The sequence below is a fragment of the Caretta caretta genome, chromosome 8 (assembly GCF_965140235.1).
Source record: "Caretta caretta isolate rCarCar2 chromosome 8, rCarCar1.hap1, whole genome shotgun sequence".
Lineage (NCBI taxonomy): Eukaryota > Metazoa > Chordata > Testudines > Cheloniidae > Caretta > Caretta caretta.
In genome coordinates this window covers 15688681-15705094 of record NC_134213.1, presented here as the reverse complement: position 1 = coordinate 15705094, position 16414 = coordinate 15688681, and the positions used below count along the sequence as shown (strand labels likewise).

General features: G+C 45.3%; 1 protein-coding gene across 7 annotated transcripts in view; it reads left to right on the top strand.

The window, feature by feature from the left end:
• Positions 1-4299: 4299 nt before the first annotated feature.
• KIF3A (kinesin family member 3A) overlaps positions 4300-16414 on the top strand; it is a 52452-nt gene continuing 40337 nt past the window's right edge. For 5 of the 7 annotated variants that reach the window (XM_048862489.2, XM_048862491.2, XM_048862492.2 and 2 more), the window contains exons 1-7: positions 4300-4458; positions 8217-8499; positions 9953-10097; positions 10390-10474; positions 12499-12604; positions 13726-13865; positions 14530-14727. In XM_048862489.2, the coding sequence (XP_048718446.1) occupies positions 4453-4458; positions 8217-8499; positions 9953-10097; positions 10390-10474; positions 12499-12604; positions 13726-13865; positions 14530-14727 (963 nt within the window). In that variant the 5' untranslated portion in view covers positions 4300-4452. The remainder of the gene's footprint in view (positions 4459-8216; positions 8500-9952; positions 10098-10389; positions 10475-12498; positions 12605-13725; positions 13866-14529; positions 14728-16414) is intronic. The other 2 variants (XM_048862496.2, XM_048862495.2) reach the window with 1 other exon arrangement.

Below are 16414 nucleotides of genomic sequence, written 5' to 3'. Positions count from 1 at the left end.
CACTGCTAAAAGCAGCAGTGTAGATGGGGGATGCACTGGCTGGGCATTTAGAGAGCCGTGTAGGGTACATTGTACCCATGGGTTCTGGCATGTCTACTCACCTAAGGACTGCCTCACTCTCGACACTGCTATTTATACCCATGCTAGCTGGACATGCAAAGTCCATACTCTACAACTGCCGCGAGTGTAGACCGACCCAAAGGGAAGCTTTCTTTTGACTTCAGTGGGCTTTGGATCAGGCCCCATAAAGAGTGTCAGGCACTTGTAGAATATCACAGCTCAAGTATCATTGTGCTGCAACACCTTCAAAATTGGAACACTTCTTTGATACGATCATAATCATAGACACCTGGCCTGGAACATTTGGCCTCAGCCACTACCCTGAGATCGATTCTCAAACACACACAGAATTAACAAAATCAGAGCCAAAACCTGCTTCCATTGAAGCCAATGGAAGTCTTGATATTAACTTCAAAATACTAGGATTTGACTGGTTGGGCCAAACAACTCATGGATTTAATAGGAATTGGGGAAAAATTGGCCCACACTAAGTTCACCTGAGCTGTTGTACAAAGAACTTCATTAAGCAAGTTTTGTTAATGACATTTTATTATGAAAATATAATAGTATCAATTTAAATACCCTTCTGAATGCACTGCAAGGCTGCCTGTTTTCCCAGGCTTTTAAGAAAGGGGAAGGATTATGGGGGTGCAGATTGGTTCAAGGGAGGTGAAGAGCTAGCTATTGTTTTTTTGTTAGATTTGAAATTAGGCGAATGTTTCTAACCAACAGCCTTCCAAGGGGAGCAGGGGGAGCAAAAAATCTAACTGGTTTCCAAGACTGAGCTTGATAAGTTTATGGAGGGGATGGTCTGATGAAACTGCCGACAATGTCATGTAACTCATTGGTGAGTGCCAGTAGCAAAAATCTCCAAGAGCTGGAGATGGAACATTAGATGAGGAGGGCTCTGAGTTACTACAGAGAATTCTTTCTTAGGTATCTCTGCCTGGAGGATCTTGCCCACATGCTCAGGGTCTAACAGATAGCCATATTTGGGGTTAGGAAGGAATTTTCCCCCAGGTCAGATTGGCAAAGGCCATGGATTTTCTTTTCCTTCCTCTACTGCATGGGACACAGGTCATTTGCAGGTTTAAACTAGTGTAAATGATGAATTCTCTGTAACTTGTCTTTAAACCATGATTTGAAGACTTCAGTAACTTAGCCAGAGGTTAGGGGTCTATTTCAGGAGTGGGTGGGTGAAGTTCTGTGGCCTGCAATGTGCAGGAGGTCAATCTAGATGATCATGATGGTCCCTTCTGACCTTAAAGTCTATGAGTCATTCTCAATGTACATGCAGCCCAAGCCTTGGATGGCCATATGTTAGAAATCACTCCCGAAACAAATTCCAGTAAACTCACGGTGTAGACCAATGGTTTTCAACCTTTTTTCATTTGCGGATCCCTAAACATTTTCTGATGGAGGTGCAGACCCCTTTGGAAATCTTAGTCTGCAAATCCTCAGTGGTCCGCGGACCACAAGTTGAAAATCACTATGACAACCTTTCACGTACTCCTTAGACACAGTCTTAAAACCCCCATGGGCCCGTGATTGAAAACTATTGTGGTAGTGACTAAAATGTTGTGTTATACGAATGGAAAATATGTTCAGCAAAAAAGAAAGAAAAGCTAAGACCTATATCATAATAAATATTTTAAATTAATTCCCACACATTCAGGGCCAAATTGTGTCACTTTTACTTGAATTGGGTAGTACCTCATTCCACAAGTAGGCCAGCTGATTTCAAAGTTGCACTCAGTATGAGTAAGGGTGGCTGAATCTGTCCATTAGCTACCATAGGGCCAAATCTTGCTTTCACTGTAGTCAGTTCAAGTTTTGGCAGAGGAAAAAATACAAGACTGGGCTACAGTTCCTACCTTTTCTTCCTTTAGAATATCTCCAGAATCTGTCCCTTCCTCTTTCCTTTCCTTGCATTGACTACTGCCTTGACCACAACAACTTCCTTCAGAGTCCTTCTCTGGTGTACCCCTGTGCAATTTCTTCTGTAGCTCCAGCCAAAATGCGGTTGCTTGGAGCAGTTTCCCTACCTGCTACTCAAGGATTGTAGGAATTGGATCTTTGCCCTGGCTTCTCATGAGACAATCCAAGTGTCTCTTCTTCACTCTCGTAGCTCTATATAACTGCTTTTGCCTTTCTCTCCTCCCTCTGGCTCCTTTTGTTCCACCCAAGCTTCTCCCCTGACTGCTTCCCTTGTCTTTTTCCTCCATGCCTAATTTTGGATTCTTTTATGCAGCACTTTCATATGGAGTAGACCCCCAGCTAATATATGCCATGCCCTTTCAAAGCCCCAGCTGCTCTCTGGAGACATCCACACACCATTCTGTCTGTTTACTGTATTTGAATCTCTTCTTGCTTTTAAGTTATAAACTCTTGGAGGGGAGGGCTAAATGTCTCCATTAGGATTCTTTGCACACTGTCAAGTGCTATATACCATTGTGGCACTATATACATAATGAAAAATAGCTGTGAAGAGATTATGTTTTACTTACTTATTCTCACCTTTTTGACTCACTTTTGATAGCACCTATAGGTCTGAGGAAATGGTACACACTCCTGTAATTATGTGCAAGTTCCCATGCATATGCCACAGGATAAGTGCTAGTTGTATTAGGTGTCTAACCCATCCTCTTATAAAAACTTAGTCTGGACCCCTGCCATATTTCCACTTTCTCATATAACCTGAGGGCAAATGTGCACAGTTGCTAAATGTTACAGACCTCACCTTTCTTCTGATATTGATGTTTTTTGTAGATGTATAAAATCAGAGGCTGAGTTGCCCCATATGTACTTCTTCCCCTCTCCTTGGCTGCCCACTATAACTGTAAATGGTGGTCCCTCTAGTTACACCTGTGCAGCTACTATGCAGGTGGTACAGGACTCCAAGACAGTACACAGGAGACTTGCTTTGCAGGCAATGTGGGGGGAAACTCCTTATGGATTTTGGGGGAAGGATGGGAAGAGACTGGAGAAGAATCAGATCCATTTCTTTATGTGGAATTAGGATCTGTGGGGTAAAACCACAGCAGGGTTTTGCTGTTTTACAGTTACTGTGCAGCCTATGAGGGAATTGTTTCTTCCCAGCCCCCAGTACTCAGGATGTATGCTAAAACCAGGATTTGGTCCTCAGTATAAAAATACTGTGTTCTCATTTTTCACAATGGCTCCCTTAAGAGAAAATTGGTCTCAATGTTTGCTCACCTTACTCATGTGAGTAAGCCCCACTGAAGTCAATGAGAGTATTTCTGTGAGGAAGGAGACCAGGCTTGATTTTGTGCTGAGCAAACATGAAAGCACTTGCAGGACCAGACCCTTTCACGGTGTTGCGTAATAACTGCTTCTCATCCGTACATGTCATAGTGTAGCCATAATTACAACAGAGCCTTCTACCAAATAAACTAATAACCCGACTATGGTGAACACTAACATCTACAGTCACTAGGCCAGGTTCTTTGCTGTAGCAGAGATCAGCTCCTTGGAGCAGAGAGGAGGCCATCAGAGAATTGGTTATTATAGCTCCCTGATTCTGTGCCCCTCATGCTCTGCCACCGCTGCCCTGGTTCGAGCAACTTGGGAACTTGCTCTGACCTTGGCTAGCTGGTAAAAGTCCCACAAAGAGGCCACCTGTCAGGTCAGAATAGCCAGAATGTAGCAGTGCTCCAACCAGGCCTGTCCCTGGGTCAGGAGGCTGAGATAGAAGCTAGCTGTATAGACCAGTGAATCCTCAGCTGGCCAGATAATGCCAGATTCCGGCCCCTTTGCTGGAGTCTGCGTGGGCGTATGGCGTACACCTGAGCAGATCAGACTGCAGGATCAGCTCCTGAACTGGGCAGAGCATGCTGAGCTCTCTGGATGAGAACCCCTAGATCAGTACTCATGAATGATTAGTTAATTAGCACCAATTATTATTAATGATGCAATATGGTGACGACAGTTGCTGCTCCAGGAGGCTGCTTTTGGATCCAGCCTCCACTCTGGGCTGCGTGTGGCCCCGTCCCAGCCCGGCCCGGCCCCCAACCTCAGCAGAGCCAAAGCCCCCGAAGCACCGGGCGCGGCTGCTGCAGTGAGGCCGCTTCGCCCAGCCCCTGCCTCTCCCCTCATTGGCTGGAACCCTGCACCAATGGCCGCGCGGGGGGTAGAGGCGCCCCACCCCATCCCCAAGCCCATTGGTTGAGCGTCCTCCGCATGGCGCGGGGGTTAGCTGAGCGCCCAGTCACTCGCGCGTGGAGGTGGGGCCAGGAGCGGCAGGCGCCGCGGCTCTCGCGCCCCTGTTATTGTTACACTGTAGCGGGTTCGGGGTTACGCTGAGCCCGCCCTTCCCCTTCGGGCGGAGAAGCTGGGTGCGGACCGGAGCCGCCCCGCAGGGACTCGCTCAGGATGCCGGTGAGGATCCAGACCCGGCCCGCTGTCCCGCCTTCCCCATCGCTACGGAGTGTTGTGCCGTTGCTAGGGTGGCGCGGGGCCTGGGAGCAGCGGGGAGCCTGGGCCGGCTTGGGGGGGGGCATGCGGGGTACCGGGGGGGGGGAGTGGATCTGGGGTCGAGGCCTGGCATTGGGGGATGGAGCGCAGGGTACGGGGGGCCTTAGACCGGGGAGGAGGGACTGAGGAGAGGGGCCTGGCATGGGGTGGGGGTGGAGTGCGAGGTACAGGGGGGCTCTGGGCTGGATCTGGGGAGTGGGTCTGAGGTCGGGGCCTGGCATTGGGGGGTGGAGTGTAGGGTACAGGGGGGCTCTGGGCTGGATCTGGGGAGTGGGTCTGAGGTCGGGGCCTGGCATTGGGGGGTGGAGTGTAGGGTACAGGGGGGCTCTGGGCTGGATCTGGGGAGTGGGTCTGAGGTCGGGGCCTGGCATTGGGGGGTGGAGTGTAGGGTACAGGGGGGCTCTGGGCTGGATCTGGGGCGTGGGTCTGAGGTCGGGGCCTGGCATTCGGGGGTGGAGTGTAGGGTACAGGGGGCCTCTGGGCTGGGTCTGGGGAGTGGGTCTGAGGTTGGGGCCTGGCACTGAGGGATGGAGTACAGTGGGGCTCTGGGCTGGGTCTGTGGAGCAGGTCTGGGATCATGGGCCTGGCATTGAGAGATGGAGTGCAGGGTACGGGAGGGTCTGGCCTGAGAGTGGTGCCCACTCGGAGGTGAAGGATGCAGAGGGGCCCTGGTAAAGTGCTTGTCTCTGGGTAGCTTGTGTCGGATGTCCTAGGCTCACGGTGCAGGAAGGCTCTGGAGCCCTTAGGTTTGGGGCCCTAGGCCTAGGGTTCACGGTGTAGGCAGGTGCTGATCGGGTGTAACAGGGATGGTGCTGGCCTGGGGTGTTGCTGAGTACTGGGATCTGAGAGAAGGGAGGGGCAGAGAAGTGCTAGACAAAGGTGGTGGTTGAAGTTTGACACAGGGAAGCTTAAATCATGTGCATTTATAAGCAGGCAGGATGCTTTTATAATGAATAGGCCTGGTGGGTGGTGGAAGATCTGGGCAATATTCTACTATTGCTTCGAATCATATCCTATTTTGTAACTAAGTTCCTCCACGCCAATTGCTGTGTTTAGTATATTATATGTTTTTTACTAATAGTTCTGTATGCAAACAAATCTCACAGTTCAGTGCATAAACTGGTTGTTGCAGGGTTCAGAAAGGGAATTTCTTCCACACCTCAAATAGATTATTGTACAATGAAAGTGTAGAGATTTTTCGCACCTTCTTCTGAAGCATTGGATAGTGCTAGATACTAGGCTTCTTGAGTGAGTGGTTTGTATCTAGTATGGCAAATACTATATTCCTGTTACTGGATTGCAGAACATGCATATTTCAATTTATTATAGATAGTAACACACTGTTGTGCCTCCTGTGGTCTCTATTTGTTATTCACAAAGTCATCCTGATTGTTGTGCACATTTATTACGATCAACCTGAGCTTCTAATGGTGATAAGGCTATTTTTGGCTTGCTTTTTTTTTTTTTTAAGGTAATATGTTTCCTAGGCCCAAAATGCCTGCCTTTCCAATACCCTTTGACAGGTGCTTTTGGTAATCTATGCAGCCAGAATGATTGGTGCCCCATGTACTGTCTGATGTATGCTCTGCAATTTATTTTTCTTCATATGATGAAATTTCAACTAGTTACAGATTTTTTTTTTTTATGTTAGGGAGCTAGAGAGTTCAAGGAATTTCAAAGTACGTGATATTCACTGTAGCAGAGAACTACTGATCTGCAGTCCTTACCATTGTCTAATAGTAATGGTTCAGTTAAATAATAAGGTTTCTCCTTATGACTGGATTGCAGAGAGAGGACCTGCAAGTTTTTAGCCTTGTTGAGTCTATCTCCACTTAAAGTCTTTACTTTTAGACTCCTCTGCTGACTCTGAACTGCAATATATAACCTAAAGTAACTGTTACATTTGCCCACCCTGTGGCTCTTACTAGGTTTAGTCTTTGGTGATAAGATTTTTGATCTAATTTACTTATAAGGCCCCTATTAGCTTGGCATGTGAGCTCTTTATAAGTATTTCAGAGTAGAAATAGAAATCTTTCTCTTCCCAACTTATAGGAGAGATAGCATGATTAATATATAGGGATTTTCTTTTTTAAAATGCTCTGCCTACATGTTGTGTTCTGATGCCAGTATGCTTAATTCAGAATGCTGAGTTTACTGATCATTCTTATCCCTTGTGGAACTGCTCAGAAAGCTGTGTTTCTCACCCTTCTCTTATTGGTTAGTGGTTTCATTGTTCCAGTGGAATATAACAGTAACCAATTTAACAATCTGAGGACAGATGCCCTTGGTTGAGTGGGGAATGTTATACAAGAAGAACGTTCTTTTGAAGCTACTTCCTTCTCCTCAGTCTTACTGGGTTCAGCTTTAACCAGTTTTTCATCTGAGTGCTGATCGCCAGTATTATTGAACTAGTTCTCCCAATGGCTTCATAAAGAGTAATGGGAGAAGGGACTGAGTCTTGTGGAGTGATGCAGGTGACGTCTTTGGAGATGGAGGAACTGTTGCCCGTTATAACCCACTTGTTTTGTAGGCCATATCAGGGAGTGTCTCTTACTGCTGGTCCTATGATGGAACAATAATTGATCACCCATTCAACAGGATGAGTACATGTACTTCTCTTGTCTGTGGGCTGGAGGAGCTCATCTACCAGCAGAACAAATGCTGCCTCAGTAGTGCTTTGGCCTAAAGCTTGACAGCAATCCAGAATATTGGCTGCTGATAGTAGCAAAAAAACCAACCAACCCCACTCTCGAAATGCCAACATCCTGATTAGCTTGCTTAGCAAAAGTTAGATGCTGGCTGGTAGTTAGCAACCTCTGTAGCATCAAGCGATAGGGTTTTTTGTACTGACTGGGCAATTGTAAGTATTAAGATGAGTGATAGATGTCTTTCATCAGCAGTTTTCAACCTCAAATTGTGTAACAGTTGGCTTACAATTCATATTTCAAAATTCTTGATGGCAGAATAGAAAACTTTCATGTATTTTAGGAGTATATGAAAAACCCAGCACCCCAAATATGGTCCCCCAAGTTACACTTGAAGTAGAACTGAACGAAGTGTGTATATGGACTTTTTGCAAATATTCACTTCAAAAGAAATATCTGTTTGATTGTGTTCATGACCCTTCTGTATTTGAATTCTGGGAATGTTCAAGCTTACATGTGTTATTAGTGTACATAGTTGCAAAATGTGAATGTTCAAAATCAAATATTTAACAGTATATTTGATTGTAAAATCTGCAGTTTGTGTTCATTACTTACTTACATCTTTCAATCAGGGACTAAAAACAATATCAGTGTAACTAAACAGTACAGTGAACATGTTTTCAAATGAACAAATATTTTCAACAAAGCGTGCGAGCGAAGAATCATTTGTTGAAATTCACAAATCTTGAATGACTAATACATTTGAATTTCACAAACCATGTACAACTTGTGTACAGAAAAAGGTTAATTTAATCAAATTAGTTCTTTGTTGCACTTTATTCTGTTAGCTCCAGTTGTAAATCAGTCCTGTTCTGAACACTTAGGCCCCTGATCCTGCAAAGACTTGCTCGTACTTAAATATATGTAATATAATTACTCAGTGTGTACATTTAAGCACATCTGTACATCTTACACTGTAACACATGAAGATGTTTATTTTGTTTTTCATGTGTGTAGATCAACAAATCTGAGAAGCCGGACAAGCCTGAGAGCTGTGATAATGTCAAGGTTGTTGTCCGATGCCGACCTTTCAATGAAAGAGAGAAAGTAATGTGCTACAAGATGGCAGTTAATGTGGATGAAATGAGGGGAACCATTACTGTTCATAAAACAGACTCTTCCAACGAACCTCCAAAGACATTTACATTTGATACAGTTTTTGGACCAGAGAGTAAACAGCTTGATGTCTATAACTTAACTGCAAGACCAATTATTGACTCTGTTCTGGAAGGATACAATGGTAAGTCCCTTATTGTCCTAAAAATTAAGGATCCCTTATGCTGTCAAAATTCCATCTGATTTTAGTAAGAGTTTATCTGAAGAAAGACTGCAGGTAAAAGCACCATATCATTCATATAGTTAACAATAACCTCGTTTTACTTAAAATAGAAAATCCAATAAGGGTATTCACAATTCTGAGTTCCCTGTTGCCAGTGGTTGTGCTTCTATAATTGGTAACAGATAATTATCAGTTACATTGTGAGCATCAGGTACTGGCAAGGTTAGTGGGCCAAACATCTCAACTACTTTTTTCTATTTGTAAAGGATTTGCATTTTATTTATCTTTTTAGCACACCCAGGTTCTCGAGTGCTTTTCTTCTTGTAAAATATCAGTAGCCATGCATGTGTGAGCAACTCTGCAGTAACAACTTGGCATGTATGTATAATGGAAGAAAAATGTTGGTAAGGAAATAAATTGTTTCCAAATAGACAGTTATAAATAATAGTAAGTTGCAAAGATTTTAAAGATCTAGGAGAAATACTTCATTTGTATTGGGGTAAGTATAGGTGTAAAATATAGGAAGTTTCCTGAAGTTTAAATGCTAAGACAAAAGCTTTGTTAAGGCTGTGTGTAAAGGTAGAGTAGAATTAAGTATCTGTTTTTGGCCAGGGGTTTTTTGTAGCTGCAACAAAGCAAAAATCTGACTTAGGAGCCAAACTTATTTTTGCAATACTTGGGTCCATGATTCTGGTAAGTCTTTCTGATACAAGTGAAGGAGGAAGTTTCATGCCTCGCAGATTGGTGATGTAATCCAAATTGTAAATGATTCTGAAAATCTGTATCCTGGTTTGTGAAATGCCCATGTGTGGGGCCTATGCTGAATCAGTTTGAGGTTGCTACAGCTGTGGTTGAGGGAATGCTGATGCCCACCCATGGGGAGTGGCCCTGAGGCAGGTTGACACCATTCTGTAGCCAGTTACCCTTTTGAAAAGAAACTTATGTTTCTGTCTTAACAGGTTTGTACATATTTCGGAACATGAGTTACCCTTGTCTAGTTAATTACTTTTCTTTGCCTTTGTACAAGACAAAGATTGAAATAATCTACTTTTTAAATTTAAAGGAAACTAGTAAATGTGCCTGAACGAAGAGTCATTCATTCTACATTTCCATATTTGTTCTCCCTGTTAATAAATACATTATTGATTGGCCTAGCTCTGACGGTTTGTGTGAGACACATTCCTAGAGCCGTTGTGCTTGACTGAAATAACACATTAGTCCTTTGTGGTAGTTCAGCCCTGTTTGCAAAGACTGTACAACACTTACATTTCCTGTAAGCCTGTACAGTGTGTATTGGAAAAGCTGGAAAGTTCTAACTCATTGTTGCTGGTGGTTTTGGTAGTGCCAAGGTAATGCTTAAAAACTGCCATCTTTGGTATTGCGATTCATTATAAATATTTTTCTTGTACTGCAGGCACCATCTTTGCATATGGACAGACTGGCACAGGCAAAACTTTTACCATGGAAGGTGTACGAGCTGTTCCTGAACTTAGAGGAATCATCCCCAATTCATTTGCCCATATATTTGGTCACATTGCAAAGGCAGAGGGGGACACAAGGTGAACAAATTTTCTTCCTTTGCCTCACCCCCGTCCCCGAGACAAGCAAAAGATTGAAGCACAAACTTTCAGACATCTTGGGTAAAATCCTGACCCTGTTAAAATCAATGTGAGTTTTGCCACTGTCTTAATTGTGGGTCAGGATTTCACCTCTTGTGCTTAAGCACATCTTTGTTTATGAATCAGTAAGCAGTCAGTTTGTATTAGTACTCTGCGTATTTTCTTTGTACGCTGAGATCAAACCAGTTACATTTAACAAATATTTCAGTTTATAAATGACTTTTAATCTTAGATTTTTGGTTCGAGTGTCTTACTTGGAAATTTACAATGAAGAAGTACGTGACCTGCTCGGAAAAGACCAGACGCAGAGGCTAGAGGTGAGGATGGAGTGTTTTGAATCACTGATATTTTGCATTTTAAAGGAACAAATTGTCTCTTCAAGAAGAACTGAGTATTAAAAGAACAGACAGACCTTGGAGGGGAAGAAAAGTTTTCCTTAGCACCAAAGGTGACCTTTTGCCCCTATCAATATTTTGCCTTTTCTCATTTCTTCTTCTCACTTAACCTTTAGTCTAGTAATGTAACATTATTTCCCTCACACTCTAGACTAATTCCCCTTAGGAGAATCTGGGGAAGAATAGCTGAAAATATTCAAAATACAAAAACATTCTAGTCAGTACCTGTATTGCTGTCAAATGAACTCAGTGGCTAAAGTGCCTTTGTCCTTTACACTGGTGCTTTTCCTGTGATTCCCTCCAGGGAACTTCTCCCACTTTTATGGCCAGTTTTCTCACAGTCTTATCATCATCCCAAAGACTTTTGGGAGCTCCCTGACAGACTGTCTGTAGATCGCTCAGTGAGTTATGAGCCTGTTTATAAGAGTCAACAGTTTGCAGGGTGGTATATTTACTCTCTGGTTCTAGACCAGTGGTTTTCAATCTTTTCATTTGCAACCCCTAAAAAAATTTCAAATGGAGGTGTGGATACCTTTGGACATCTTAGACATAGTCTATAGATCCCAAGGGGTCCAGCAACCATGGGTTGAAAACCACTGTTGTCTGGTAATTACAGCCTTTCATGGACCCTTTAGACATGGTCTGCAGACCCCCAGGCTGTAAACCAGGGGTCTCAAACTCAAATGACCACGAGGGCCACATGAGGACTAGTGCATTGGCCCGAGGGCCGCATCGCTGACACCCCACCATCGCTGTCCCTGCCCCTCTCTCCACCCCTTCCCTGCCTCCATTCCAACCTATTCCCTGAAGTCCCCACCAAATCCCCCTCCCCGCCCCCAGGCGGTGCAGGAGGGATTGGGGGTGCAGGCTCCAGCCTGGCGCCGTTTACTTAGAGCAGTGCCAGGGTGGCAGCAGCATGCACTGGGGCCAGGGCAGGGTCCCTGCCTGCCGGCCTCGGCCCCGCACCAGGAAGCAGCTGTCCCTGTGGCCGAGTGATGGGGGGCACAGGGCTCTGTGTGCTGCCTTGTGGCTCCTCCAGGTACCTCCCCCAAAGCTCCCATTGGCTGCAGTTCCCCGTTCCTGGCCAATGGGAGTTGCGGGGGGCAGCGCCTGGAAGCCAGGGCAATGCACGGAGCCCTCTGTCCCCAACCCCCTCCCTGGGCCGCAGGGAAGTTGTGCCGGCTGTTTCAGGGAGCAGCACGGGGCCACGGGGGGGCAATCCCGCCAGCTGGATCTGGCCCGTGGGCTGTAGTTTGCCCACCCCTGGCCTAGAGGTAGGCCGGTGGGGTGCGGGCTGCTTGGCGGTCTGCAGGAAATAACCCCGCGGGCTGCGTGTTTGAGACCCCTGCTCTAAACCATGGCTCTTTAGCTGACTTCACAAAAACTCTTCCCAGGGCTAGGAGAAAAGATGTGGGCACCTGTACAGAATAGGAGAGTGGCATGTGGGGTATGTTGTTCAGTTATTGTAGCAATGCCTTGAAACCTTTGTTTGAAGTACTTCTCTTGAGAGAAGAAATAAGAGATGGACAAGCCAGCTTTTTATTTATTAAATACTTCAGAAATTCTCAGTGGTCTCTGGGGCCAGGAAACAGTTGATTAGACCAAGTGCTTTCTCTGCCTCTGAATGTGTTGTGCCTACTCCCCTCTCTGAACCCCTCTTTACGATCTCTATGGAGATTTGAGGCTTCCTCCTGATTGGTGTTCCCTCCATTTGATTTGCCTTGGGAGAAGGGGCAGTAGAAGGCTACAACACTCTTGACCCATAGGCTTGTATGGTTCTGATAAGTCATGCTTGTATAGAACAGAAACTATGCTTCTAGAAATAGCAGTACACTAGTGCGTTACGTTATGATAACTGGTATATGCGAATACTACAGAGAACAGCTTCCAAAAATAATCTCTGTGCACCTCCTGGAAGTGCCCAAACAAATCTGTTTCTTGTTTAGGTTAAAGAGAGACCTGATGTGGGAGTTTATATCAAAGATCTTTCAGCTTATGTTGTAAACAATGCAGATGATATGGATAGAATCATGACACTAGGCCACAAAAACCGTAAGTAGCACTCATTATTAGGGCTTTAAACTCTTGTCCAGAGCACAGTTTAGTGTAGCACTATGCATTGCTAGGTAGATAGCTGACTTTCGGGCCTGGGTACAGTCTTCACAACTCTTCAGGAACAGCACTCTCAGCTGAGCAGTGAGAGGGATGACTCCTTGCTAAGTCCTGTGATTCAGAAGCAGCCGATGAAGGTAGGACAGGCCCTATGCAGCAGCTTTTCTTGGCTGGAAGGCTTGTTCCAATGTGGAGTCTTGATGGTGTGAGAGTGGGGCTGTAACTGAACTTGTGAGACTACAGCAAAGCAAGAGGAGACCACTGGGACTCGAACCTGCCCATTCATTCTCCTTTTCTTCCTCTCGCCTTTGCCCAGCTGAGAAACATTAGACCAGTGTTGTGCTCTGTAGTATTGTAAACTGGTGATGCGATTGCATGTTTTCTCCGAGCAACAAAACGGCTCATTTTAGCATCCAGGACACTTTCTGAATGAAGTACTATAGGTTAATGTACAAATCAAGCAAGGGTTAATGACTGTCACTGCCACTACATTGAAAACTGCAATATTTTTACTACTCGTAAACACAACTCAATCAGCCAAGATTAATAGTCTGACCCTAATGGGTACTGAGCATCATCTCTCTTGGATTTGCAGTCTTTGCTAGGTCAGTTGTATTTTCCAAAGGAGATGAATGGGTGTGAGGCTGCCTAGTGCCTTTTGGGATTGGGCCTTGAAAGGCATATGCAGAGATACAGCTAGAAGCAAAACCTCTGCTTGTCTTTCAAATGATTGCACGTCCGGACTAAAGATGAATGCTGCAATTTCAAGCCCAGAAAAAAATTCCTTCACCACAGGGTCTGAGGGGAGATGCATCACACTTATTAGCAGCATCAGAATCACTGCAAAATGTTGGGTGTTACAGCTGAGATAATTATTCTACACTAATTATTAAGTCTTGTCATTTTCTGAAGTTAAACAAGAAATGCATTCAGTTCTTTTAAGTAAGATTATAAAATCTGTAAATTATAACTGCTTTGTGGCCTCTTTGTTTTCAGATTAGGGACTGTTTTACCTTATAGTTCATTGTTAATTCTGATGTTTTTGGGTCTCTTAACTAAAGGTTCTGTTGGTGCCACTAATATGAATGAGCACAGCTCCCGTTCCCATGCCATCTTCACTATTACCATTGAATGCAGCGAGAAAGGTGTTGATGGAAACATGCATGTTCGTATGGGCAAGCTGCACCTTGTAGATCTAGCTGTAAGTAGTAATGTGCAGATCTAACAAAATGCTAGTTGTGGGATGGTTACTGATTGTTATGCTGGACCCTTAACAAGACAGGGAAAAGGCACTGCCCCTCCCTGAAAGAGCTTACGATGTAAGGCCCAGATGCAGTACGAGTTTCTGTGGGGACAGACTGCTGTGGAACCCAATTTAAATCAGTGCAATTCTGCCTGAATGCAAAGATCTGCCTATGTGAAATAAATTGCAGGATTGGGGCCTTCCTTAGACATGCATAACTTTCCCAGTGGAGAGGATGGCCGAGGGAGGACAAGGGATAAAATAGTCAAATTTTTGAGGTCGCTCAAGTGTGTTATGTGCATCTAGATGGTTCCATTACATTTTTTTTCTTGTAAAAGTGTAATTGTTTATAAGTTACTAGATGTTTCTTTTCCCTCATATCCATTGATTGGGGGAATCAGAAGATCATATTTAAAAACTTACCATTAGGGTGTTATGCAGTGTTGTGTATTCGCTACAGTTTGTTTTTCTAAAATAAATGTTTGTATATGAGAATGGTACATTCCATTTTTCCAGCTATGTCTCTTTGGGTTTCAGTGCTACCATGAGTCTAAAGATTCCATTAAGACCTGCTTGACCCTGTCCTTTCACCCTCTAAATACCTGTGTATTCCTTTCACCAGGGATCAGAAAGGCAGACAAAAACTGGAGCTACTGGGCAACGACTAAAGGAGGCCACAAAAATTAACCTTTCTCTTTCCACTCTTGGGAATGTTATTTCTGCACTGGTGGATGGCAAGAGTACTCATGTGCCCTATCGTAATTCTAAATTGACTCGACTTCTTCAGGATTCCCTGGGGGGCAACTCAAAAACCATGATGGTAAGAATGGGATACGCCAAAGTTCAATGTCCCAGTAACTTGGTTTATATCTTTAAGGTGGAATTGAAGCAAAATTCTCATGGGAATAGTTTGACGTTTGTATTTACCCTTCTTTATTTCTGGACTGTGCTCTTTCATCAGTGCATAGAAATGTAGGGCAGGAAGACCCCTTGAGAGGTCATTTAGTCCAACCCCTATGCTGAGGCAGGACCAAGAACCTAGAGCATCCCTAATATGTGTTTGTGCAACCTGTTCTTAAAATCCTTCAATCATGGTGCTTCTACAAGCTCCCTTGGAAGCCTGCTCTGGTGCTTACTATTCTTATAGTTAGAAAGTTTTCCCTAATATCTAACCTAAATCTCCCTTGCTGCAGGTTTAGCCCATTACTTCTTGTTCTACTTTTAGGGAACGTGGAGAACAGTTGCTCACTATCCTCTTTATAACAGCCCTTCACATATTTGAGACTTCTTTCAGCCCTCCTCAGTTTTCTTTTCTCAAGATTAAATATGCCCAGTTTTAACTTTTCCTCATAGGTAGGGCCCTACCAAAGTCATGGTCAATTTCATGGTTATAGGATTAAAACAATTATAAATTTCATGATTTCAGCCATTTAAATCTGAAATTTCAGGGTGTTGTAACGGTAGGTGTCCTGACCCAAAAAGGAGCGGGGGGGAGGGTTTGCAAGGTTACTGTAGGGGGGGTTGCGGTTCTGCTACCCTGACTTCTGCTCAGATGCTGGCAGCGGTGCTGCCTTCAGAGTTGGGCAGCTGGAGAGCATCAGCTGCTGGCCAGGAGCCCAGCTCTGAAAGCAGAGGCACTGCCAGCAGCAGCGCAGAAGTAAGGACAGCACGGTCTGGCTTTGCTACCCTGACTTCTGCGCTGTTGCTGGCAGGGCGCTGCCCTCAGAACTGGGCGCTGCCCTCAGAACTGGGCGCTGCCCTCAGAACTGGGCGCTGCCCTCAGAACTGGGCGCTGCCCTCAGAACTGGGCGCCCGGCCAACAGTTGCCACCCTCCGTCTGCCCAGCTCTGAAGGCAGCGCAGAAGTAAGGGTGGCAATACTGCAACCTCCCCCTAAAATAACCTTGTGACCCCCCCTCGAAACTCTGTTTTGGGTCAGGACCTCCAATTTGAGAAACGCTGGTTTTCTAAGTTCCCTCTAAGCCACGCAGCAGCCTATTAAGCGCTGCACAGGTGCTCAGGGCTGCGGCAGGGAGAGATGCCCCGGACCTGCTGCGGCCAGGGGAGAGGCGCCTATCCCACGGCCCTAGCCTCAGAGCTGCCTTGGGGAAAGATGCCTCTTCCCCCACCCCCTTCCCAGCCCAGGTGCTGTTGCAGCGAGAGAGAGCTGGGGGGAGTCCTCTTCCTCCCTCCCTCCCGTAGTCCCAGAGCCTGCACCCAGAGTCAGAGCCCTCACCTCCCCGTACCCCAATCCTCTGCCCCAGCCCTGAGCTCATCATCCTCAGCCCCACTTCCGAGCCCGCACCCTGAGCCCCCTCCCACACTCCAAACCCCTCAGCCCCACCCCCGCCACATGAATTTTGTTATGTACACAACCTCCATATTGTGCACATCATAAAATTCATTCCTCATACGCATGGGGAAAAATTAAAGGGAACGCTGCTGGTCTCCCTCATGAAATCTGTATAGTATAGGGTAAAAGCACACAAAAGACCAGATTTCACGGTC